The sequence below is a fragment of the Erythrolamprus reginae genome, chromosome 13, assembly GCF_031021105.1.
Source record: "Erythrolamprus reginae isolate rEryReg1 chromosome 13, rEryReg1.hap1, whole genome shotgun sequence".
Taxonomy (NCBI): Eukaryota; Metazoa; Chordata; class Lepidosauria; order Squamata; family Dipsadidae; genus Erythrolamprus; species Erythrolamprus reginae.
This window is the reverse complement of record NC_091962.1, coordinates 6,418,042-6,444,642: the sequence shown is the minus strand read 5'-3', so window position 1 is coordinate 6,444,642 and position 26,601 is coordinate 6,418,042. Positions and strand designations below refer to the sequence as shown.

The window sequence follows — 26,601 nt, the reverse complement described above, 5'->3', positions numbered from 1 at the left end:
TCGCCCCGTTTAATCATTAATTGACCACTTCAGGGATATCGGTGGCCGGCCAGATCAGCGTTGGTCGGGTCACACCGCCTCCTCTTGCCTTCGCTGGGAAATGGGCTCGCAGTTGTCTCGGGATGAATTAAACCAGACACAACCCCCTTTCTAATGCCCGGTGGAGTGACCCCATCCGGTTAACGCTGACCACTAGGAAAAGCCGGACGTTTTTATTTTCACGCTTTGGGGTGGGCAAGAAAAACATTTCGGAAGAAAGTGGTCCTCTTTTTAAAAAATAAAATAAATGGAAAAACCAAACTTTATTGAAATTTGGGAGACAAAGTAAAAAGGAAGATGAAGTTGTATTTGGAATGAAAAGGGGAGGGAAGGAAGGAAGGAAGGAAGGAAGGAAGGAAGACAAATGGGTAGAAATCAGGAAAGGGAAACAGAACGGAAAAGGGGAAGAGACAGGAAAAGATAAAGGGAAAGGAGAGAAGCAGTTAAAAGAAGAAGGGAAGGGAGGCAGAAAAAGGAAAAAGTGAAGAGTAGGGAAGAAAGGAGAGGGGAGAAGAGGAGAGGAAAGAAGGAAATGAAAGGAAAGAGGAGGGAAGGAAGGAAGAGGAAAGGGAAGGGAAGGAAGGAAAGAGAAGGAAAGAAGAGGAAAGGAAAGAGAAGGAAAGGGAAGGGGAAATGGAAGGGAAGGAAAGAAAGAAGAGGAAAGGAAAGAGAACGAAGGAAAGGAAAGAGAAGGAAAGGAAAGGAGAAAGGGAAGGGAAGGAAGGAAAGAAAGAAGAGGAAAGGAAAGGAAAGAGAAGAGAAGGAAAGGAAATAAACGGGAAGGGAAGGAGAAAGGGAAGGGAAGAAAGAGAAGGAAAGAAGAGGAAAGGAAAGGAGAAAGGGAAGGGAAGGAAGGAAAGAAGAGGAAAGGAAAGAGAAGGGGAGAGTGAAGGGAAGGGAAGAAGAGGAAAGGAAAGAGAAGGAGAGAGGGAAGGGAAGGAAGGGAAGAGAAGGAAAGAAGAGGAAATGAAAGAATGAAGGAAAGGAAAGGGGGAAGGGAAGGAAGGAAAGAAGAGGAAAGGAAAGAGAATGAAGGAAAGGAAAGAGAAGGAAAGGAAAAGAAAAGCTGGAATTAATGTAGCATTTCCCAATTCCCTTGAAGAAAACTTTGGGGCATCCCTTTTCCTTTTTTAAAAGAAACAAACACCAACCCACCCAAGTTGAAGAAAAATTAATAGGGATAAATCAAACCATCTCCACTTGATTATGGCCAAACTTTGCAAGAACAGCTCTCTTTTTTGAGGAGGGGAGAAAAAAACATCTTCAGAAAGGGATAAAAACCGTCACTCCAATGCCCTCTACAAGAATTCTCTCCTTGCTGGCCTCTTTTAATTTAATTGATTTAATTCTCTAGGCTGCCCCACTTTTCCTCAGCCCCAAACAGCAGAATTACTGCAGGAAAATTATTTCCCACGCCCAGCTTGAATAGGCTAAAGGAAGTGAACAGTGATTTTCCAAGGAATTAAGCAAGAATTCCTGAATTTACTTTAGGAGGGAAGATAATCTTTTAAGAAGTTATTTCGTTTTTCTCCCTTCCCAAAAGGGATTAAAGCGGAGTCCGTTTCAACAATGGAAATATATTTCCTTTTGTCCAGCCCTCCTTTGTAAGGTTGTTGTGGAGAAAAATAAGACAGAAAAGGGAATTATTTGTGTTCCTCAGGGATATTGCTAGTCCTCGACTTACGACGATTTCGTTTAGTGACCATTCGTCGTTAGAAAAAGCAGTTCGGTTCCGTTCGGTTTGAAAAAGCGGAGAAAACTCCCAACAAATGTCTCGCTTAGTGACAGGCAGTTTGGGCTCCATTGTGGTTGTAAAGCGAGGCCGACCTGTATATATATATGTGTGTTTATTGAATAAATAAAATGTAAGGGTCGTTGGGAGGGAAATTGGCTACGTTTTCGGCAAATCTAAGCCAATGAAAATATAATTAAAAATAAATGTTGAGGTAAAGAAGACAGTGAATATTTATTTGGGGCGGGGACGATGGGTATTGTGGTCTGGCCCCTCCTGGAAGGTGCAATAATAAGGAAATTATTGTATTATTATTGTATTGTATTGTATTGCAGTCATGGGCTTACCTAGGTATGCCCATGTTTCACCAACACTCCGCAGTCTGCATTGGTTGCTGATCAATTTCTGGTCACAATTCAAAGTGTTGGTTACGACCTTTAAAGCCCTTAATGGCATTGGACCAGAATATCTCCGAGACCGCCTTCTGCCGCATGAATCCCAGCGACCGATTAGGTCCCACAGAGTGGGCCTTCTCCGGGTCCCGTCAACTAAACAATGTCGGTTGGCGGGCCCCAGGGGAAGAGCCTTCTCTGTGGCGGCCCCGACTCTCTGGAACCAACTCCCCCCAGAAATTAGAACTGCCCCTACTCTCCTTGCCTTTCGTAAGCTCCTTAAAACCCACCTTTGTCGTCAGGCATGGGGGAACTTAATCACCTCCCCCAGGCATGTACAATTTATGCATGGTATGTTTGTATGTATGTTTGCTTAGTAAATGGGTTTTTAAAAATATTTTAAACTATAATTTAGATTTGTCATGAATTGTTTTATTCTGTTGTGAGCTGCCCCGAGTCTGCGGAGAGGGGCGGCATACAAATCTAAATAATAAATAAATAAATAAATAAATAAATAAATATTATTATGTTGAGAGTCATCCTGAGTCTTCGGAGAAGGGCAGCATGTAAGTCCAATCAATCAATCAATCAATCAGGCAATCAAATATGTAACAGACAGAGACATAGAAACATAGAAACATAGAAGTCTGACGGCAGAAAAAGACCTCATGGTCCATCTAGTCTGCCCTTATACTATTTCCTGTATTTTATCTTAGGATGGATCTATTTTTATCCCAGGCATGTTTAAATTCAGTTACTGTGGATTTATCTACCCCGTCTGCTGGAAGTTTGTTCCAAGGATCTACTACTCTTTCAGTAAAATAATATTTTCTCATGTTGCTTTTGATCTTTCCCCCAACTAACTTCAGATTGTGTCCCCTTGTTCTTGTGTTCACTTTCCTATTAAAAACACTTCCCACGAATGTATTTAGTACAATAACCTTTATTTGAAAAGTTTCAAAACGCCTGCCCTCTTCATAGAAGAGTCAGCACCCAAGGTTTATAAAAAGTGACACGAGTAGCCAAATAACACGAGTAAAACTTGAGTAGTAAAAACGTTCAGTCACAGAGTAATATTTTACCTCTGCAAATATTGAGAGGTCAAAAAGAAATAATCAATATTTGTTTTGGGGTGTTTTTTTTTAAAGCATAGAAAGGAAAAATACAAACACACACACACATAACACTACCAGGTAAGTAGATACTGCATCTTTAAATGTCCTTATTTGACCTACGTTTATATAAAAAGGTAAAATTATACCTCTTAAAACCCCTCTGCCCAACGCAAATGAGCTGATGTCATTATAAACGGCATTAAAGATGGTTTTAAAATGGTCTTCCTCGAGAGGAATCTCAAAAGCAGCATGCATGTTTTGCCATTTGTTTTTCAAACGGAGAGCCCTGCTAGGTAGGCCAAGTTTCAAATGGAGGCTTAGAGGGTCATCGGTCAGACTGCCCTGGGTTGGACTAAATGACCTCTAGGGATCCTTCCAATCCTGCGATTCGAGGATTCTTCAATGTATACAGGGGTCCGATTCATTCATATATATATGTATCACATGTTTTTGAACAGCTGAGCCACCAGACCTGATCCCTTCAGCTCTGTACCAGGGAGGGGCTATATGTTTTTTATACCAGGGTGATCCGACATAAAAAACATATATGTATGTATGTATGTATGTATGTATGTATGTATGTATGTTTTCGTAGATTTTCACGGGTACAGGTATGATGGTCTTGGTATATTTGGGTTTCTTCCCGTGTAGGATTTGGAAATTTCTGGCGACGTTTCGATGAGGTCCCACTCATCATCTTCAGGCTGGTGTTTCTGTCCTTGTTCTAAGGCGAACACTGCGAGACCTAAGCTGCCTTCCTTCTATAAATACTGGTGGCTGGGTGTGGTTTGATGGCTCAGCAATTGCCTGCTGTGTAGAAACTTCCTGGTGAGTCAGTGGGGTAACACCTGGGGTCGTTGATGTAGCTGAAGTATGCTGATTAGTTAATGGTTGTTGATTAGGCTTGATATCCTGAGTAGTTGGAGCTTGCAGGCTACTTGATTGTTTTACAATGTGTGTTCTGAGTCTGGTTTCTATGGCTGGGATACGTTTGGGGGCTGGTTTCCAGATGTCTGGTAGGCGGGAGGTATCATCCCGCTTGTTCATATTTTGGGGATGTTTTTCTATCTCGATGGCTTCCATGATTATTCTTTTGCTGTAGTGTTCTGTTTTGGACATTAGTACTGTCAAAATCAATTTCATGTCCTGTAGTTTTGAAGTGTTGGAAAAGGGAGGAGGTTTTTTCTTTTTTCCTTAATGCATTCTTATGTTCTGCAACACGTGCATTTACTCTCCTGTTAGTTTGTCCAATATATGTGGCTGGGCAGATTTTACACGGTATTTGATAAACTCCCTGGTTTTCTAGCTGGATATTGTCTTTCGGGTTTCTTAGGATGTTGGCTATTTTTTTATCTGTACCAAAGACACCCCCCAAGAACCAAGACACAGAACAGGACAATGGCATCGCCCTCTTCCCTTACATCAAAGGCACCACAGATAAAATGAGCAAAATTCTCTGCAAACACAACATCAGGACAGCCTTTGGTACAGATAAAAATACTCACTGGGACTTGAACCTGCAACCTTTGCCTTGTAAGGCAGAGAATTATATATATCCTAGTCTCCCTTAATTTTCAAATTCAGCAAAAAAACATGTAACACATACAGATAGACTTGTCGGCTATCAATAAAATTAACTGCCTTGGAAATGGCCCTGGGTTGGGCCGAGAGGCAAAAAAAAAGGAGCTGTGATGTTCCTTCAATACACCAGGGTGATTCGACACAAAAATATGTAACCCTTCCCTGGTGCAGAGCTGAAGGGATTGGATACTGTAGCCTAGAGGTTAATGCTCTGCCTTACAAGGCAAAGGTTTTGCAGGTTCAAGTCCCAGTGAGGGTATGGCTAGCTGATGAGGCCAAAATAAGACCGAAATAGATCTATCCTAGTCTCCCTTAATTTTCAAATTCAGCAAAAAAAAACATGTGACATATATATAAATGATATTATATATGTAGATTGTTCTGAGTTCGGATTTTGCCCCGTGTAATATTTTGAGTGTCTATGCGACGTTTCGGTGAAATCACATTCACTATCATCAGGCTGAAGTTTTAAGCTTCGTGCTGTTGTAAATATGGAATGTTTGTAACTGCCATTTCTTCCTTATATATAGTGTTGGGGGTGGAGATTTGGTTTGAATGTAGCAAATAGATTGGGTGACTATGTTTTAGTGATTTGATTGGTTGGTGAAATCACAATTACTTGAAGGATTGACATGGTGATTATTATGAAATGTTTTTTTTGTTTAAGGCTGGTTTCCAAATCTCTGGTAGGCGGGACGTATCATTCCTTTTGTTCATGCAGAGGGGGTGTTTCTCAATCTCTATAGCTTCCATAGTAATTCTTCTATATAAATTTTCTGTTTTGGAAAGTAATTTAGTTTTTTCAAAGTCAATTCCGTGCCCTGTTTTTTTAATGTGCTGGACAAGGGAGGAAGTCTTTTCTTCTTTTTTAACTGCATTCTTGTGTTCTGCAATGCGTGCGCTCACTCTTCGATTGGTTTGTCCAATGTATGTGGCTGCACATGTTTTGCAAAGGATTTCATAGATTCCTTGGTGTTCTAGTCGGATTTTATCTTTTGGGTTCCTTAGGATGTTTGATATTTTTTGGTTAGTGACAAGTGAAGTTTTGATATTATGTTTGTGCAGAATTTTACTAATTTTGTCTGTGGTGCCCTTGATGTAAGGGAGGAGGGTGGTACCATTATCCTGTTCTTGATCTTGATTTTTGGGGGGTGTCTCTTTTTTGATTAGGTTTGTGATTGTTTTCCTTTCGGATCCATTAGAAATTAATACATCTTTGAGTTTGTTCAATTCAGTTTTTAAGTGCTCATGGTCAGCTAGGCGTTTGGTTCTGGTGATGAGAGTTTTGGCTACTGAGGTGATCTGTGTGGGGTGGTGGTGGGAGTGTGTACCATATATATATATATAGTGGCACTGTAGGGGTGGGATTGGGGGGGTTTCCTCCAAACTGCACAGAATCTTACCTAGTGGTTCTCCCCAACCCCCCCAACAGCCCACTCCCCCCGAAGGTGGGAACTAAGGACAATGATCCCTATCAGCCCCCATCCTGTTTCCCGCCCATCGTGCACAGCGTCTGACTCGACAAAGCTGAAAAAATTGCAAACGCTTCCCCATCTTTAGGAATTCGTCCTCCCGCTCGCGCCGTTTTCTCCGTTGGAAAATTGGCTTCCCCCCCCAGAGGCGGGGGGCTGGGTTGGGCGCGGAGGGGTCTTTTTCTTCTTCTTGAAGACAGGAATGGGGGGCGGTGGGGCAGCCGGCGGGGACAAGGGGCTGGCGGCCTCGGTGGAAACCTGCACTTTGATGTTGCTCTTGAAATATTGGCGTCGGGCCCCCACGTCTTCTAGGGATGGGTCGTCGGCAGAGGTGGTGGGAAGACCAGGAGCTTGGGTGGGCCTGGGCAGACCCTTGGTGTCTCTCAGGGGGTGGGTGGACGTTGAGTCCAGGTCCGTGCCGAGAGGAGAACCCAGCGAAGCCAGTGGGACAGATCCCTTGGCATTCAGGGAGGAATTCCAGAATTCTGCAGGAGAACGAGAAGAGATAGAGAACTTAGAACGATAGGGCCTGGAAGGGACCTTAGAGCTCTTCTAGTCCAACCCCTTGCCCAAGATAGAAGGCCTTACCCTCCTCCTGAAAACCTCCAGTCACCACTTCTGGTGGCAAGCTGTTCCACTGGTCAATTGCCCTAACTGTTAGGAAATATCTCCTCAATTCTAAGTTGGGTCTCTCCTTGATTATTTCCCATTCTTCTCATGCTGCCTCCCCTAGATATTCTAGATTGGATCTTTCTTTAACAAGCGTTCACCTGTTGCTTTTTGTCCTGTCCTCAAGGGCTTTGGAAAATAGGTTGACTCCTCTTCTCTGTTGATAGCTGTTTAAGTATTTGTTTGTTTATTTATTTGTTTATTTGTTTGTTTGTTTATTTATTTATTTATTTAGTTAGTTAGTTAGTTCAGTGATTTTCAACCTTTTTTGAGCCATGGCACATTTTTTACATTTACAAAATCCTGGGGCACATTGAGTTGGGGAAGGGGGGCGGCTAAAAAAAGTTTGGACAATTTTTTTTTCTCTCTCTTCCTCCCTTCCGCTCTTTTCCTCTTTCCCTCCCTCTTTCTCTCCCTTCTTTTTTCTCTCTCTCTCCATCCCTTTCTCTCTTCCTTCCTTCCTTCCTTCCTCTCTTTTTTGCTCTCTTTCTCCCTCCCTCCCTACCTCCCTCTATGTCTTTCTCTCTCCCACCTTTCCCTCCTCTCTTTCTCTCTCTCTCTCTTTCTTTCTTTCTTTCTCTTGTTCTCTTTCTCTCTCTCTTGCTTTCTTTCTCTCTCTCTCTCTTGCTTTCCTTCTCTCTCTTTCTTCCTTTCTTTCTCTCATTTTCTTTCTCTCTTTCTTTCTCTCTCTCTCTCTTTCTTTCTCTCTCTCTTGTTTTCTTTCTCTCTCTGAGCTTCGCGGCACACCTGACCATGTCTCAAGGCACACTAGTGTGCCGCGGCACACTGGTTGAAAAACACTGAGTTAGTTAGTTAGTTATTTAGTCCAATACACAATGAGGGTTTTAGTGGGTATATATCTATATACACATAGTAAAATACATGATGAAGGTTATAGAGGAGATACTCATAGTAAAATATATCTAAGAAAGAATAGAAAAGAAGATATAGTAATAGAATATATCAGTGAAAGAATAGAAGAAGAGATATAGGAATAGAAGAAAGGAATAAGAGATATAGGAGAGCAATAGGACAGGGGAAGGAAGGCACTCTAGTGCACTTGTACTCGCCCCTTACTGACCTCTTAGGAATCTGGAGAGGTCAACCGTAGATAATCTAAGGGTAAAGTGTTGGGGGTTTGGGGATGACACTATGGAGTCCGGTAATGAGTTCCATGCTTCGACAACTCGGTTACTGAAGTCATATTTTTTACAGTCAAGTTTGGAGCGGTTAATATTAAGTTTAAATCTGCTGTGTGCTCTTGTGTTGTTGTGGTTGAAGCTGAAGTAGTCGCTGACAGGCAGGACGTTGCAGCGTATGATCTTGTGGGCAATACTTAGATCTTGTTTAAGGCGTCTTAGTTCTAAACTTTCTAGGCCCAGGATTGAAAGTCTAATCTCGTAGGGTCTTCTGTTTCGAGTGGAGGAGTGAAGGGCTCTTCTGGTGAAGGATCTTTGGAAGACAGTTATGTCCCCAGTAATCTTTCTCTTGCTTAAAGAAGGCATACCTAGTTCCTTTACCTAATCCTCGTACAATTTATCTTCCAGTCCTTGAAGAATAGAATGGAACAGAACAGAAAATGAAATAGAAATTGGAATAGAAAGTAGAATAGAAAATAGAATTAGAATAAAAATGAATAGAAAATAAGAGAATATTATAGAATAGAATATGAATTGAATATGAATATGAATAGAATTGAATAGAGGAATGGAACAGGGAACAAAATAGAAATAGAATAGACCAGTGTTTTTCAACCATGTGCTGTGAGACATGGTCAGGTGTGCCGCGAAGCTCAGAGAGAGAGAAAGAAAACAAGAGAGAGAGAAAGAAAGAGAGAGAGAGAAAGAGCAAGAGGGAGAGAAAGCAAGCAAGCAAGAGAGAGAGAAAGAAAGAAAACAAGAGAGAGAAAGCAAGAGAGAGAGAGAGAAAGAAAGCAAGAGAGAGAAAAAGAAAGAGAACAAGAGAGAGAGAAAGAAAAAAAGAAAGAGAGAGAGAAAGAGAACAAGAGAGAAAGAAAGCAAGAGAGAGAGCAAGAGAGAAAGAAAGAAAGAAAGAGAGAGAGAGAAAGAGAGGGAGGGAAGGTGGGAGAGAGAAAGACATAGAGGGAGGGAGGGAGAAAGAGAGCAAAAAAGAGGAAAGAAGGAAGAGAAAGAAAGAGGGATGGAGAGAGAGAGAGAAAAAAGAGGGAGGGAGGGAGAAATAGAGAGGAAGGGAGGAAGAGAGAGAGATAACTTTTTTGTCCAAACATTTTTTAGCCGCCCCCCCCTCCCATGTGCCCCATGGTTTTGTAAATGTAAAAAATGTGCCGCGGCTCAAAAAAGGTTGAAAATCACTGGAATAGACTATAGATATGAATAGAATGGAATAGAATAAAACAGGAGGTAGAGAGTAGTGCAGAGCAGAATATAGGGGAGAGGAGAGGAGGAATTAGGAATAGAAATAGGAGCTGGAAGGGACTTTGGAGGTCTTCTAGTCTAGCCCCCTACTCTAGCAGGAGACCCTATACCATTTCGGATAAGTGACTGTCTATTCTTAAAAGCGTCCAGTGCTGGAACACACACAATTTCTGGTGGCAAGCTGTTCCACTGGTTAATTATCCCCACAATTACATGTTGCTTCTCTCTTTCATTAGTTTCATCTTTGTTGTTCTTCTCTGCCCTCTTTCTGAGATCTCGGCATCTGGGTTTTTTGGTATTGTGGTGACCAAAACTGGATGCGATATTCTAAAGTATACGCAGTGTAAAAGCGATATAATCGCTTCTTGTGATAAATCTTGATGCCGTCCCAAATTCCAGACTTTTGAGGACTCAAAGATCCAGAGGCCCAGATGGAGGTATATGGATTGAGGAATCCTCGAAGGTGAGATCCATTGGGTTGAGCGACTCACCTAGTCCCAGGTGAGCAATGGCTTCCAGCTCCTGGCAGGTGGAAGCCTCCCAGATCGGCTGCGGGAGACGTAACGCAAGAGGCAGGACGTCCCTTAAAGAGGGGAGAAAAAGAAGAACCTCCTTCAGAGTTACCAAACCCATAAGGCTGCTTTCGAAAGTCAGAAACCTTCTATAGGTAGCCCTCGACTTAACGGCTCTCAAAATATTCATAATCTGAGAAAGAGTCCATGATAACAAGGTCAGCTAGCATAGCAACTAAATCAGCCAATGGGAGCTAACTACTTCGGAGTCTGTGCAGAGAATCAAAACTGAAAGCTTAAGCTTAAGACAGGGCGTGGCTCAGTCCACTCTGCGCTTGTCTGTTCTGCTAAAATGAAACTAACTCTTCTCCTTGTGTAACTACATTGAAGAAGAACTCTATGAATGGTATTATAAATGCATCTGTTATTATGTTTATAAAGAGGTGAATGACTCCAGCTGATTCAGTTATCTGTGTGTGTGTATATGGTTTTGATTTTTATGCAACAAACTCTAATAACAACCCCCTATTGAAAACCGAATCTCCATCACTAAGCAATGCAGTTGTTCGATTATTTTTAAAGTGAACTACTGCCGTTGTTAAGGGAATCTAGTTAATCAGAATAGAGCTGAGAGGGATCACTTACGGAACTGAGCAGTAAGAAGCAATAAGATGGAGAAGCGTGGGGAAACTCTGATCGGATCCTTCCAGTGTAACAGCTAGGAATTTTAAAAAAAATTAAAAGGATATTAAAATATGAAGAGGAGAAATGTGTTGGTCAGATGTGCTGATATCCTTAATACCTAAAACAGAGACAGACCATGAAAAAATCCAAAACTATAGACCCGTATTCCGCCTGCATTCGGACTATAAAATATTTATTGCAATATTTGCAGCAAGAATAAAGAAAATATGGAATGAATTGATATATCATAACCAAAGTGAGTTCTTACCAAAACGCCAGATTGGGAATAATTTAAGAACAATTATCAACACGTTGGAATATTATGAAGACCACTCGGAAAAACGGATGGCAGTGGTTTTTCCTTGATGCTCAGAAAGCATTTGATAACATAAACGGGACATTTATAAAACTGCAATTAGAGAAAAGGCCTTTTTATCTTCTCTCCAGCGCCGAGATTCATTTCCATCTGCAAATCAGTTGCAAAATAAAAATACGGATAGCCCTCGACTTACAATGGTTCATTTAGTGACCGTTTGTAGTTACAACGGCACTGAAAAAAAAACATTTTTCACGCCTATAACTGTTGCAGCATTTCCCCCACGGTCACAAGATCAAAATTCAGATGCTTAGAGACTCAAATTTATGATGGTCGTGATGTCCCGCAGTTATATGATCACATAGACAGACCTTCCGATGAGCCACATCAACCGGGAAGCTAGTTTCACTTAACGACTGAGTTACTAACTTCACCACTGCAGAGATTCCGTTAACCCGTGTGGCAAGGAAGGTCATAAAATGGGGTAAAATTCACTTAACAACCGCATTGCTTAGCAACAGAAATTTTCGGCCCCCATTCTGACTGTAAGTGAAGTACAGTGGTACCTCTACTTACGAACTTAATTCATTCCATGACCAGGTTCTTAAGTAGAAAAGTTTGCAAGAAGAAGCAATTTTTCCCATAGGAATCAATGTAAAAGTGAATAATGTGTGTAATAGGGGAAACCACAAGGAGGGTGGAGGGCCTGTTTCCTCCCAGGAGATTCCTAGAGAGGCCCCATGGAGGCTTCTCCCTGCCATTTCGGCCCTGTTTCCTCCCAGGAGATTCCTAGAGAGGCTCCACCAAGGCTTCTCCCCACCTTTTCCAGCCTTGTTTCCTCCCAGGAGATTCCTAGAAAGGCCCCACAGAAGGTTCTCCCCACCTTTTCTGGTCCTGTTTCCTCCCAGGAGATTCCTAGAGAGGCCCACGGAGGCTTCTTCCCGCCTTTTCCGGTTACAGTTTCGGAGGCTCGGGTTTGTAAGTGGAAAATAGTTTTTGAGAAGAGGCAAAAAAATCTTGAACACCTGGTTCTTATCAAGAAATGTTTGTAAGTAGAGGCGTTCTTAGGTAGAGGTACCACTGTATTACCCTGTAAAATTGACTTCCTCCATAGAATTTGCTGATAAGACGGTCACAAAAGCGGATCACTTGAGCCTGGGATATTTCAACCATCCTAAATATGAGTCAGTTGCCATGAATCCACAGAGAGGGCTGGCATATAAGTCCAATCAATCAATCAATCAATCAATCAATCAACAATAAAATAAATAAAATAAATAAAATAAATAAAATAAATAAAATAAATAAAATAAATAAAATAAATAAAATAAATAAAATAAATAAAATAAATAAAATAATAAATAAAATAATAAATAAAATAAATAAAATAAATAAAATAAATAAAATAAATAAAATAAATAAAATAAATAAAATAAATAAAATAAATTAAATAAATGTCTGGGTTTTGATCATGTGACCCTGGGGATACTGCTCGTTTTTCAATGTCGTCGTAACTTCGAACGGTCACTAAGTCCAGGACAACACCGAAAAAAACCATACAGAGAATTGACTTTTTCTGTTTCAATCATGTGAGATTTAACCTGATTTTAAAACAATATAAAACATTTTTTAAAAACCCTGATTTTATGAGGCTCTCCTACTTTTTCTCAAAAATGCCAGCCCGGTCTTACCTGCCCTTTCTTGGTGTAAAAGGTACGTTGTCACGAAAGCAGGCGATGAACCATTCAAAAGACGGAGACAGAGAACCTGGCATTGACGTGTGTTGGATCTTCGCACCAGAAATGTCTACAGGGAAGCGATAAAACAGGTCATGGCAGAGGCAAAGCAAGGGGAAGGGGAATTCTGGGAAATGAAATGAATTTAAATACGTAAGTCAACGAAAATAGTTGACCAATATGATTTCTTTCCTACTTCTTTCTACCTTTCTTTCTTTCTTTCTTTCTTTCTTTCTTTCTTTCTTTCTTTCTTCCTTCCTTTCTTCCTTTCTCTTTTTTTAACCTTTCCCTTTTTCTTTCTTCTTTCTTTTCTTTCTTTTTTCTTTATCATGGGTAAATTTAATCTAGGCTTATGTGATACGATAACTGGGCAATTATTAAATAAGAATAAATTATAGTAAATATACTTAATTGGTTTAGAAAAAAGAACGGTAGGCTGTTGAACTTCAAATTTAATTTTAATTTAATTATTTAATAGAAACATAGAAGATTGACGGCAGAAAAAGACCTCCTGGTCCATATAGTCTGCCCTTATACTATTTCCTGTATTTTATCTTAGGATGGATCTATGTTTATCCCAGGCATGTTTGAATTCAGTTACTGTGGATTTACCAACTTCTGCTGGACGTTTGTTCCAAGGATCTACTACTCTTTCAGTAAAATAATATTTTCTCATGTTGCTTTTGATCTTTCCCCCAACTAACTTCAGATTGTGCCCCCTTGTTCTTGTGTTCACTTTCCTATTAAAAACACTTCCCTCCTGGACCTTATTTAACCCTTTAAGTTATTTAAATGTTTCAATCGTGTCCCCCCTTTTCCTTCTGTCCTCCAGACTATACAGATTGAGTCCATGAAGTCTTTCCTGATACGTTTTATGCTTAAGACCTTCCACCATTCTTGTAGCCCGTCTTTGGACCCGTTCAATTTTGTCAATATCTTTTTGTAGGTGAGGTCTCCAGAACTGGACACAATATGTTAATTTTGTTTATTTTCATTGTTTAAATAAAGTCTTTCCTTTGGGCAAAAAAAGTAATTTGAATAAGGATAACATTATCCCCAGTATATAATGGAAGAAAATAGTTTCAATTGATTTTCAGAAAAATAAATCTCACAACATAGAAAAGAAATGAATTTCCCAAAATTCCCCAGCCAGAACAACCCTTGTTGAGAATTCTGGGAGCTCTCTGCTTAGGCTCAGAGGCCCTCTTGCTGGCCACTCACTCCTCCCAGGTCCTATATCCGGTCATTACCCCTGCTGGCTCTCGTTGCAAGATGTGGAGGGCTGCGGCCGAATTGATGCCCAACTGAAGCCAAACGGGTTGGGTGAGCCTCAGGCGTCCCACCAGGCTGATGTTACTGGGCAGGGAGACGGCCCCTTGGCGAGGGTTGGCATAGGGCTCGGGGTAGTCATAGGCCGGGTTGGAGGTCATCCTGGTCAGGAGATGAAAGTTGGGCTCCTTTAAGTCCTCGGGAACGCTGGAAAAAAACGGAAAGAGTCTTAAACATACTCAAGAAAAACCAAAGGCACACAGAGCCAGGGTGGCGCAGCAGGTAGAGTGCTGTACTGCAGGCCACTGAAGCTTACTATAGATCTGTAGGTCAGAGGTTCAAATCTCATCACCGGCTCAAGGTTGACTCAGCCTTCCATCCTTCCGAGGTGGGTAAAATGAGGACCCGGATTGTGGGGGCAATAGGCTGGCTCTATTAAAAAGTGCTATTGCTAACATGTTGTAAGCCACCCTGAGTCTAAGGAGAAGGGCGGCATAGAAACATAGAAACATAGAAGACTGACGGGAGAAAAAGACCTCATGGTCCATCTAGTCTGCCCTTATACTATTTTCTGTGTTTTATCTTAGGATGGATATATGTTTATCCCAGGCATAAAAATTGAATAAATAAATAAATAAATAAATAAATTTACTAGAAGAGCCCTCCACTCCTACGCAACGAGACTTACAATCCTAGGTTTAGAAAGCTTAGAACGACGTCGCCTTAAACACGACCTAAGCGTCAAATCGTCTGCTACAACATCCTTCCCGTCAACGGCTACTTCAGCTTCAACCACAACAACACACGAGCACACAATGGATTACAAACTCAAAGTCAACCGCTCCAAACTCGACTGCAGGACATACGACTTGAGTAACCGAGTAGTTGAGGCCTGGACTCTGTAGTATCATCAGCTAACCCCCAAAACTTTACCCTTAGACTCTCCGCTGTTGACCTCTCCCGATTCCTAAGGGGCATGCATAAGTGCACCAGCGCACGCCTTCCGTCCCCTGTCCTAATGTTTCTCTCTTACTAGTATCATGTATATAAACATTGTTATATCTTTGTCTACTACCAATACGTACTTGACAAAACAAGTAAATAAATAAAAAAATAAATAAATAAATAAAAATTAAAAATAAGTATCTATCTATCTATCTATCTATCTATCTATCTATCTATCTATCTATCTATCTATTTATTGGATTTGTGTGCCGCCCCTCTCCGTAGACTCGGAGCGGCTAACAACAGCAATAAAAACAGCATATAACAATACAATATTAAAACAGCTAAAACCCATTATTATAAAAACCAAACATACACACAGACATACCATGCATAAAATTGTAAAGGCCTAGGGGGAAAGAGTATCTCAGTTCTCCCATGCTTGGCGGCAGAGGTGGGTTTTAAGAAGCTTACGAAAGGCAAGGAGGGTGGGGGCAATTCTAATCTCTGGGGGGGAGTTGGTTCCAGAGGGCCGGGGCCGCCACAGAGAAGGCTCTTCCCCTGGTCCCGCCAAGCGACATTCTTTAGTTGACGGGACCCGGAGAAGACCCACTGTGGGACCTAACTGGTCGCTGAGATTCGTGCGGCAGAAGACGGTCTCGGAGATAATCTGATCCGGGGCCATGAAGGGCTTTATAGGTCATAACCAACACTTTGAATTGTGTCCGGAAACTGATCGGCAACCAATGCAGACTGCGGAGTGTTAGTGTAACATGGGCATATTTGGGGAAGCCCATGACTGCTCTCGCAGCTGCATTCTGCACGATCTGAAGTTTCCGAACACTTTTTAAAGGTAGCCCCATGTAGAGAGCGTTACAGTAGTCGAGCCTCGAGGTGATGAGGGCATGAGTGACTGTGAGCAGTGACTCCCGGTCTAAATATGGCCGCAACTGGTGCACCAGGCGAACCTGGGCAAATGCCCCCCTCACCACAGCCAAAAGATGTTTCTCTATTCAGTATCTATATCTATACGTATGTATGTATGTATGTATGTATGTATGTATGTATATATTTCAATTTCTAGGGTTTTTTTCTCCCAAGAAAGTCCTTTTCCTAAAATCAGAGCCCAAAGCTTGCTCGCTATCTTTGGTGGAGTCAGAACTTGTGTGGGTGTGTGAAAGGGGGGGAAGTTAAGCATCGGGCTGAGCCTGAGCGGTACCAACCTTGCACTGTTGGAAAACACAGCAGGGGCGAGAGGCGGTGAGTCAGCACCATGGCAGGGATCCACATGGAAGAGCAAATCTGGGGAAACAGAGAGAGCAAAGGGGAAAAAGAAAGAAGGAAGGAAGGAGGAAGGGAGGAAAGAAGGAAGGAAGGAAGGAAGGAAGAATTAAGGAGGGAGGGAGAAAGGAGGGAAGGAAGGAAGGATTAAGGAAGGAGGGAGGGAGGGAGGAAGGAAGGAAGAATTAAGGAAGGAGGGAGGAAGGAAGGAATTAAGGAAGGAAGGAAGGAAGGAAGGAAGAATTAAGGAGGGAGGGAGAAAGGAGGGAAGGAAGGAAGGATTAAGGAAGGAGGGAGGGAGGAAGGAAGGAAGGAAGGAAGAATTAAGGAAGGAGGGAGGAAGGAAGGAAGGAAGAATTAAGGAAGGAGGGAGGAAGGAAGGAAAGGAAGGAGGAAGGAAGGAAGGAATTAATGAAGGAAGGAAGGAAGAATTAAGGAGGGAGGGAGGGAGGAAGGAAGAATTAAGGAGGGAGGAAGGAAGGAAGAAAGAAAGGAGGAAGGAAGGAAAGGAAGGAAGGAGGAAGGAAGGAAGGAATTAATGAAGGAAGGAAGGAAGAATTAAGGAGGGAGGGAGGGAGGAAGGAAGAATTAAGGAAGGAGGAAGGAAGGAAGGAAGAATTAAGGAAGGAGGGAGGAAGGAAGGAAAGGAAGGAGGAAGGAATTAATGAAGGAAGGAAGGAAGAATTAGGGAGGGAGGGAGGAAGAATTAAGGAGGGAGGAAGGAAGGAAGAAAGAAAGGAGGAAGGAATGAAGGAAGGAAGGAAGAATTAAGGAGGGAAGGAAGGAAGGAAGAAAGAAAGAAAACATTGAAAAAGAAATGCCACATTTTTATCCTCCTGTCTGCTCCCCTCTTTCAAAGGGAGAAACCCCCATTTAGGGAATTTGGGGGTCGGTGGGCTCATGAATTTCATACACATCTCCCCTCCAGAGCATCAAATAGGATTGCACAAAAAAAACAACCCATGAATGACTGGATCTGGTGTGTGTGAGTGTTTTTCCGCCTCTTGCCCCCCCTCCCCTAAAAATAAAATAATTTCATTTGAGATTGGAAGCTCTTCGGCACAGAAAATCGCCCACGCTTGGCTGAAGCTCTGGGCAACTTCGCTTGAAGGCAGAACTATTTGTGCACTCCTCCCTCCCCCCCAGCAGATATTTATTAATTTATTAGCATTTATTTATTTGTTTGGAACCTGCCTTTATTTATTATTATTTTTACAAATAACTCAAAGGGGCGGAACGTAGCCAAGGCCACCTTTCTCCTCTTATTGTCAGATTTCTGGATTTGTTGACTTGTTCATTTATTGATTTATTGACTTGTTTATTTCTTTGTTGGTTTGATTGATTGATTGATTGATTGATTGATTGATTTCTATGCCGCCCTTCTCCGCAGGCTCAGGGCGGCTCACAACAAGTATAGGCACCACAATAGATCTAGAAACATAGAAGATTGAGGGCAGAAAAAAGAACTCCTGGTCCATCTAGTCTGCCCTTATGCTATTTCCTGTATTTTGGATGGATCTATGTTTATCCCAGGCATGTTTTAAGTTCAGTTCCTGTGGATTGACCAACCACGCCTGCTGGACGTTGGTTCCAAGCATCTACTACTCTCTTTCAGTCAAATAATATTTTCTCACGTTGCTTCTGATCTTTCACCCAACTAACCTCAGATTGGGCCCCCTACTCTTTCAGTAAAGTAATAGAATAAATAAGAAATCTAAAGTGAAAAATACAATCCAGTTCCTTCAAGACAATCCTCCACAAACATCCCATATACAGTGATGTGCTGGTGCCTGGAGGCTGTTGGGGTCTGGATTTGGCACCTGTCCACCCTGCCAAAAGCACCAAAACAGGGTTCAATGACCGTAGGATTCCTGCCCTTGATTGGCCAGCAAACTCTACATCTCCACCCCATGTCCAGTCAACGAAGCAGTGGAGGTGATGTGCCGGTGCCTGGAGGCTGTTGGGGCCTGGATGGGTGTCAACAGACTGAAATTCAACCCGGGTAAAACGGAGTGGCTGTGGGTCTTGCCTCCCAGGGACAATTCCATCTGTCCGTCCATAACCCTGGGGAGAGAATTATTGACCCCCTCGGAGAGGGTCCGCAACTTGGGCGTCCTCCTCGATCCACAGCTCACATTAGAGAAACATCTTTCAGCTGTGGCGAGGGGGGGGGTTGCCCAGGTTTGCCTGGTGCACCAGTTGCGGCCCTATCTGGACCGGGACTCACTGCTCACAGTCACTCATGCCCTCATCACCTTGAGGTTCGACTACTGTAATGCTCTCTACATGGGGCTACCTTTGAAGAGTGTTTGGAAACTTCAGATCATGCAGAATGCAGCTGCGAGAGCAAATATGCCCATGTTACACCAACACTCTGCAGTCTGCATTGGTTGCCGATCAGTTTCCGGTCACAATTCAAAGTGTTGGTTATGACCTATAAAGCCCTTCATGGCATCGGACCAGAATACATCCGGGACCGCCTTCTGCCACACAAATCCCAGCGACCGGTTAGGTCCCACAGAGTGGGCCTTCTCCGGGTGCCTTCGACTAAACAATGTCGTTTGGCGGGACCCAGGAGAAGAGCCTTCTCTGTGGCGGCCCCGACCCTCTGGAACCAGCTCCCCCCAGAGATTAGAACTGCCCCCACCCTCCTTGCCTTTCGTAAAGTTCTTAAGACCCATCTCTGCCGTCAGGCATGGGGGAACTGACACATCTCCCCCGGGCCATACAGTTTATACATGGAATGTTTGTGTGTTTGTTTGCTTTTAAAAATGGGGTTTTTAGTTTTTTTAAAAAATTATTAGATTTGTTTTTACACTTTTCTTGTTATTGTAGTGAGCCGCCCCGAGTCTGCGGAGAGGGGCGGCATACAAATCTAATAAATAATAATATAATAATAATAATAATAATAATAATAATAATAATAATAATTCTCGTGCGGAGCTAAATGGGCCCAAGCCTGCCAGCAAAGGTGAGTTTTTAAAGTCTTGTGGAAGGCCAAGAAGTGGAGGAGCAGTACAAATCTCTCAAGGGAGTTGATTCCAAAGATTTGTCCTCCTGAGCCTGGCCTATCTTGGAGGGCTGTTGGGAAGACCCAGCCCCTCCCCAAAAAAACTTTAACCTTAGATTGCCTGCAGTTGCCCTCTCCCCATTTCTAAGAGGTCTGTACGGGGTGTACATATTATTATTATTATTATTATTATTATTATTATTATTATTATTATTATGTCAATACAACACAGCAAATGAGATCACTATGCTGGATTTTGTATTTCATCACCAGTCGGGCGCTTCCCAAGCACCTAGGACTGCGTGATGTAGCGGCGGATTATGTTTGCCGATCCCAGTAAAGTGGCCTTTTGCAATTGACAGATGGAGATTTTGTCAATTCCAATGGTTTTCAAATGTCCGCTGATATCCTATGGCACTGCGCCCAGCGTGCCAAGTACCACTGGGACCACTTTCACTGGCTTATGCCAGAGTCGTTGCAGCTCGATTTTTAGATCTTCGTATTTCACTAATTTCTCTAGCTGCTTCTTCTCAATTCTGCTGTCCCCTGGGATTGCGATGTCGATGATCCATACTTTCTTTTTCTCCACGATCACAATGTCTGGTGTGTTATGCTTCAGAATTCGGTCAGTCTGAAGTCGGAAGTCCCACAGTAGTTTTGCTTGCTCATTTTCGACCACTTTTTCGGGCTTATGATCCCACCAGTTCTTTGCCACTGGTAGATGGTAGTTCCGGCACAAGTTCCAGTGGATCATCTGTGCCACAGCATCATGTCTGTGCTTGTAGTCAGTCTGTGCGATCTTTTTGCAGCAGCTGAGAATGTGATCGATGGTTTCATCTGTTTCTTTACAGAGTCTGCACTTTGGATCGTCTGTTGATTATTATTATTATTATTAGTAGTAGTAGTAGTAGTAGTAGTAGTAGTAGTAGTAGTAGTATTAATTAGATTTGTATGCTGCCCCTCTCCGAAGACTTGCATAAGGGCACCATTGTGCCTACCGTCCCTATCCTACTGTCTTTTCTTTAATCGTTACCTTTTTAATATTTCTACAAACTACTGCTATCCTATACTGTACATGTTTGCCAGACAAATAAACAAACAAACAAACAAATAAATAAAATTTAAAAATAAAATAATAAAATAAAAAGATCACACAATACCACTTTATAATGCCTTGGTAAGGCCACACTTGAAATTCTGCATTCAGTTTTGGTCGCCACGATGCAAAAAGGATGTTGAGACTCTAGAAAGAGTGCAGAGAAGAGCGACAAAGAGGACTAGGGGACTGGAGGCTAAAACATATGAAGAACGGTTGCAGGAACTGGGCATGGCTAGTTTAATGCAAAGAAGGACCAGGGGAGACAAGACAGTGGTCTTCCAATATTTCAGAGGTTGCCACGAAGAAGAAGGAGTCAAGCTGTTCTCCAAAGCAAAAGAGGAAGGAAGGAAGGAAGGAAGGAAGGAAGGAAGGGGAGAGAAATAAAAAGGAAGGAAAGAGAAAGAAAGAAAGAAAGAAAGAAAGAGACATGATAGTAGTGTTCCACTATTTCAGGGGTTGCCACAAAGAAGGAGTCAAGCTATTGTCCAAAGCAAAAGAGGAAGGAAGAAAGAAAGAAGGAAAGAAGGAAGGAAGGAAGGAGAGAAAGAGAAAGAAAAAATGGAAGGAAAGAAAGAGAGAGAGAGAGAGAGAGAGAGAAGGACCAGGGGAGACATAACAGTGTTCCAATATCTCAGGGGTTTCCACAAAGAAGAAGGAGTCAAGCTATTCTCCAAAGCAAAAGAGGAAGGAAGGAAGGAAAGAAGGAAGGAAGAAAGAGAAAGAGAGAGAGAAGGACCAGGGGAGATATGATAGTAGTGTTCCAATATCTCAGGGGTTTCCACAAAGAAGAAGGAGTCAAGCTATTCTCCAAAGCAAAAGAGGAAGGAAGGAAGGAAAGAAGGAAGGAAGAAAGAGAAAGAGAGAGAGAAGGACCAGGGGAGATATGATAGTAGTGTTCCAATATTTCAGAGGTTGCCACGAAGAAGAGTGAGTCAAGCTATTCTCCAAAGCAAAAGAGGAAGGAAGGAAGGAAGGAGAGAAAGGAAGGAAGGAAAGAAAAAGAAAGAACGAAAGAAAGAAAGAAAGAAAGAGACATGATAGTAGTGTTCCACTATTTCAGGGGTTGCCACAAAGAAGGAGTCAAGCTATTGTCCAAAGCAAAAGAGGAAGGAAGAAAGAAAGAAAGAAGGAAAGAAGGAAGGAGAGAAAGAGAAAGAAAAAATGGAAGGAAAGAGAGAGAGAGAGAGAAGGACCAGGGGAGACATAACAGTGTTCCAATATCTCAGGGGTTTCCACAAAGAAGAAGGAGTCAAGCTATTCTCCAAAGCAAAAGAGGAAGGAAGGAAGGAAAGAAGGAAGGAAGAAAGAGAAAGAGAGAGAGAAGGACCAGGGGAGATATGATAGTAGTGTTCCAATATCTCAGAGGTTTCCACAAAGAAGAAGGAGTCAAGCTATTCTCCAAAGCAAAAGAGGAAGGAAGGAAGGAAAGAAGGAAGGAAGAAAGAGAAAGAGAGAGAGAAGGACCAGGGGAGATATGATAGTAGTGTTCCAATATTTCAGAGGTTGCCACGAAGAAGAGTGAGTCAAGCTATTCTCCAAAGCAAAAGAGGAAGGAAGGAAGGAAGGAGAGAAAGGAAGGAAGGAAAGAAAAAGAAAGAACGAAAGAAAGAAAAAAGGAAAGGAAGGAAGGAAGAGGAGGACTAGGGGAGACATGTTAGTAGTATTCCAATATCACAGGATTTACCCCAAAGAAGAAGGAGTCAACCTATTCTCCAAAGCACCTGTGAGGGTAGAACAAGAAGCAGCGGGTGGAAACTAAACAAGGAGAGAAGCAACTTAGAACTAAGGAGAAATTTCCTGGCAGTTAGAACAAATAATCAGCGGAACCGCTTACCACCAGAAGTTGTGAATGCCCCAACACTGGAAGTTTTTAAGAAGATGCTGCCTGAAGCAGTGTAGCGTATCCTGCCTAAGCAGGGGGTTGGACTAGAAGACCTCCAAGGTCCCTTCCAACTCTGTTGTTATTGTTAAAAAGGAAAACTTGATGGGAGCCAAAATCTAATCCGATCTGCCCATTCCACATACACACCCTGCATTCCTAATCCCATCCAGGTGTGTCCAGGTGAGGGAGGGTGTGGATGCTGGAAAGAATTTTAGGGAGGGGAGGGAGAGAGCACCCAAGCATCCCTGTCCTCCCCCCCTCCAACCCCCTCCATCCCACCCATAGCTGGTTCCATGGGGGCATATCGCAACCCCTAAGTTTTCACGTGGAAAAATGCGCCTCTTGCTCCACGTTGCCCAGTTAAGAAACTGGGGGAGAGGGGAGAGATGTGGGGGTGGTAGATCTTCAGCCCCAAATAAAAATGACCCCCCTCCCCAGCTAAAAAAATGACTTTCCTCTCCCCCCCCCCCGTGGGTTTCCCCTATCAGAAGACACAAAATAACAATCCCCCTTTTGATGTGGGTAGGGCCGAGAGGACGGTACCACAACACCCATTGCTCCCAGCCTTGCGAGACACCCCCCTCCCACAACACCCCTTTCTCCCCCCCCCCCATTGCAAAACTGCCCCTAAATCTCAAGCAAACGTCAGTCAAGTCAGGAATACATCAATAAAAAGAAAAAACTCCCAGTTTTTCTCTCTACGGTTGGCCCCCTCCCATCTTTTCCAAAAGCCACCCCCCCTCCCCAAATTAAAAATGCCCCCCATCCCTGCCACTTTGGATCACCCCAATAACCCTTTGCACCCCCTTTTTGCAAAGTCTCAGCTGGTTGGAGTCAAAAACCTGATTCCTGTCTGATAACAATAACAATAATAATGATAATATCTCCGGAAACCTCCTCTCCTGTGGCTTTCACCATTGATCCATCCTGCTCCCTCCCATTTTTTTTCAAAAGTCCCCTTCCTAAGTTATAAATGCCCCCCTCCCAAACACTTCAAAGCACCCCAATAACTCTTTGCACCCCCTTTTGCGAAGTCCCAGCTGGCTGGAATCAAAACCCTGATTTCTGCCTGATAGCAATAATAATAAATGATAATATCTCAGGAAACCTCCTCTCCTGTGGCTCTAACTATTGAGCAAACTTCCCCCCCCATTTTTTTTTTCAAAAGCCCCCCCTCCCAAGTTATAAATGCCCCCCCAAAACACTTCAGAGCACCCCAATAACCCTTTGCACCCCCCTTTGCAAAGTCCCAGCTAGCTGGAGTCAAAACTCTGCCTGATAACAATAACAACAATGGTGACGATGACAATATCTCACAATTCTTGTGGCTCTAACCATTGAGACATCTTGCCCCCCTCTCCCCTCTCCCATTTTTTCCCCAAAGCCCCCCTCCCTAAGTTAAAAACGCTCCCCCTCCAAAAAATGCCCAGTAATTCTTTGCACCTTTTGTAAAGTCCCAGGTAGCTGGAGTCAAAAACCTGGTTTTTGCCCGATTACAATAATAATATCTCAGGAAGCCCCTTTTCTTGTGGCTCTAACCATTGAGCAATCCTCCCCGCTTCCCTTGTGCAGGGGAAATTGGCACCCAAACAATTTTTAAAAAAGAGAGACTTACAAGATTGCAAAGGGACAGTTGTAAAATTTGCCACCAAACCTTCTTCTAAGCCGGGCTTCTCCTTCCCTGGAGTCCCATCGGTGTGCCTGGTCCACGTGATTTCCCCCACTTCTGCTTTCCACACACCCAGGGAAGTGAGGTTGTCAGCATACACAAACACACACACACACACACAGACACACAAACACACTGCCTCCCAAAGGGAGGGTGAGGCCCAGGCACGCAGTTGGCAGCTGCCTGGAAAGGAAAAGAGGTGGGTGGCACTCTAAGAGACTGCCTGCCCCATTAAAAATAAAATAAAAATATATTTTTTTAAATTCTGATAAACCAAGTTTGGGAAAGTTGAGCAGCCTCACCTGATGCCACCAGAGATGTGGACCGGGGGGGGGGGGGGGACGTGCCTACCGTCCCTGTCCTAATGTTCCCTTTTTATTCGTAGTCCATTTTGTGTATTCATAATTAGCTTCAGACTTCAGGAATATAGAATAAGGAATGGAATAGAATAGAATAGAATAAGACATGGAATGGAATATAGAATAAGGAATGGAATAGAATAGAATAAGGAATGGAATAGAATAGAATAGAATAAGGAATGGAATAGAATAGAATAAGGAATGGAATAGAATAAGGAATAGAATAGAATAAGGAATAGAATAAGGAATAGAATAGAATAAGGAATAGAATAGAATAAGGAATAGAATAGAATAAAATAAGGAATGGAATAGAATAGAATAAGGAATAGAATAGAGTAGAATAAGGAATGGAATAGAATAGAATAGAATAAGGAATGGAATAGAATAAGGAATGGAATAGAATAAGGAATGGAATGAAATAGAATAAGGAACAGAATAGAATGGAATAAGGAATGGAATAGAATAGAATAAGGAATAGAATAGAATGGAATAAGGAATGGAATAGAATAAGGAATAGAATAGAATAAGGAATGGAATAGAATAGAATAGAATAAGAAATGGAATAGAATAGAATAAGGAATAGAATAGAATAAGGAATGGAATAGAATAGAATAGAATAAGGAATGGAATGGAATAGAAAAAGGAATAGAATAGAATAAGGAATGGAATAGAATGGAATAAGGAATGGAATATAATTGAATAGAATAAGGAATGGAATAGAATAAGGAATTGAATAGAATAGAACAGAACAGAAAAAGGAATAGAATAGAATAAGGAATGGAATGGAATAGAATGGAATAGAATAAAATAAAGAACCGAATAGAATAAGGAATAGAACAGAAACTCCAAAAATTAGAATATCTTGCAAAAGTTCATTTATTTCAGTAATGCAACTTAAAAGGTGAAAGGTAATATATGAGACTCATTACACGCATGGCAAGATAGTTCAAGCCGAGATTTGTCATAATTGTGACGATTATGAAAATCCCAAATCCACATGCGATCAAATAAAACAAGGATTGTACATAGAACAACACCGGACCTCTGAAAAGTATAAGCATGCATATGTAACTCAGTACACTTGGCTGGTTTTGCAACAATTCCTGCCTCAATGTGGTATGGCATGGACGCTATCAGCCCGTGGCACTACTGAGATGTTATGGAAGACCAGGATGCTTCAGTAGCGGCCTTGAGCTCTTCTGCGTTGTTCGGTCTCGTGTCTCTCTTCTTTCTCCCTTTTCAGGTCAGGTGAGTTTGCTGGCCAATCAAGGGCAGGAATCCTACGGTCATTGAACCCTGTTTTGGTGCTTCTGGCAGGGTGGACAGGTGCCAAATCCTGCTGGAAAATGAAGCCACCATCCCCATAAAACTCGGCTACAGAAGGAAGCATGAAGTGCTCCAAAATCTCCCGGTAGACGGCTGCGTTGACCATAGACTCAATGAATCCAGTCGACCAACACCAGCAGATGACATGGCTCCCCAAATCAACACAGATGGTGGAAACTTCACACTGGACCTCAAGCATCCTGCAGTGTGTTGCCTCTCCATTCTTCCTCCATACTCTGGGTCTTTGGTTCCCAAATGAGATTTCCCCAGTCTGCCTTGATTTGGGGGCGCTGACTTCATTTTCCAGCAGGATTTGACACCTGTCTACACTGCCAAAAGCACCAAAGCCTGGTTCAATGACCGTGGGATTCTTGTGCTTGATTGGCAACCAAACTCAACTGACCTGAACCCCAAAGAGAATCCATGGGGCATTGGATGAAGTGGACAAGGCCATTGGAGCTGTGAGTTCCGCCACCTGTTTACTGGATCCATGGCCCTCCTGGTTGGTCTCGGCCAGCAGGGAGGTGACACGGAGCTGGGTCCAGGAGACTACCAACGCTTCCTTGGGGAGGGGAGTTTTTCCAACACTCTATAAAGAGGCGCTCGTGCGCCCCCTCCTCAAGAAGCCTTCCCTGGACCCAGCTGTACTTAATAACTATCACCCAGTCTCCAACCTTCCCTTTATGGGGAAGGTTGTTGAGAAGGTGGTGGCGCTCCAGCTCCAACGGTCCTTGGAAGAAGCCGATTATCTAGGTCCCCAGCAGTCGGGTTTCAGGCCCGGTTACAGCACGGAAACTGCTTTGGTCGCGTTGATGGATGATCTCTGGCGGGCCCGGGACAGGGGTTTATCCTCTGTCCTGGTGCTCCTTGACCTCTCAGCGGCTTTCGATACCATCGACCATGGTATCCTTCTGCACCGGCTGGAGGGGTTGGGGGTGGGAGGCAGTTCTTCAGTGGTTCTCCTCCTACCTCTCCGGTCGGTCGCAGTCGGTGTTAGTGGGGGGTCAGAGGTCGAATCCGAGGTCTCTCCCTTGTGGGGTGCCTCAGGGGTCAGTCCTCTCCCCCCTGCTATTTAATATCTACATGAAACCGCTGGGTGAGATCATCCAAGGGCATG

At 42.9% G+C, this 26,601-nt stretch overlaps 1 protein-coding gene across 1 annotated transcript; it reads right to left on the bottom strand.

Moving 5' to 3' along the window:
* Window positions 1-5,715: 5,715 nt before the first annotated feature.
* RIN1 (Ras and Rab interactor 1) lies at window positions 5,716-25,590 on the bottom strand. The gene is made up of 7 exons (XM_070766575.1): window positions 25,443-25,590; window positions 16,082-16,160; window positions 13,895-14,120; window positions 12,600-12,714; window positions 10,554-10,626; window positions 9,888-9,979; window positions 5,716-6,816 (listed from the first exon to the last, which is right to left on the bottom strand). The coding sequence occupies exons 1-7, from the start codon at window positions 25,588-25,590 to the stop codon at window positions 6,416-6,418; spliced, it is 1,134 nt and encodes a 377-aa protein (XP_070622676.1). The 3' UTR covers window positions 5,716-6,415.
* Between the last annotated feature and the right edge of the window lie 1,011 nt (window positions 25,591-26,601).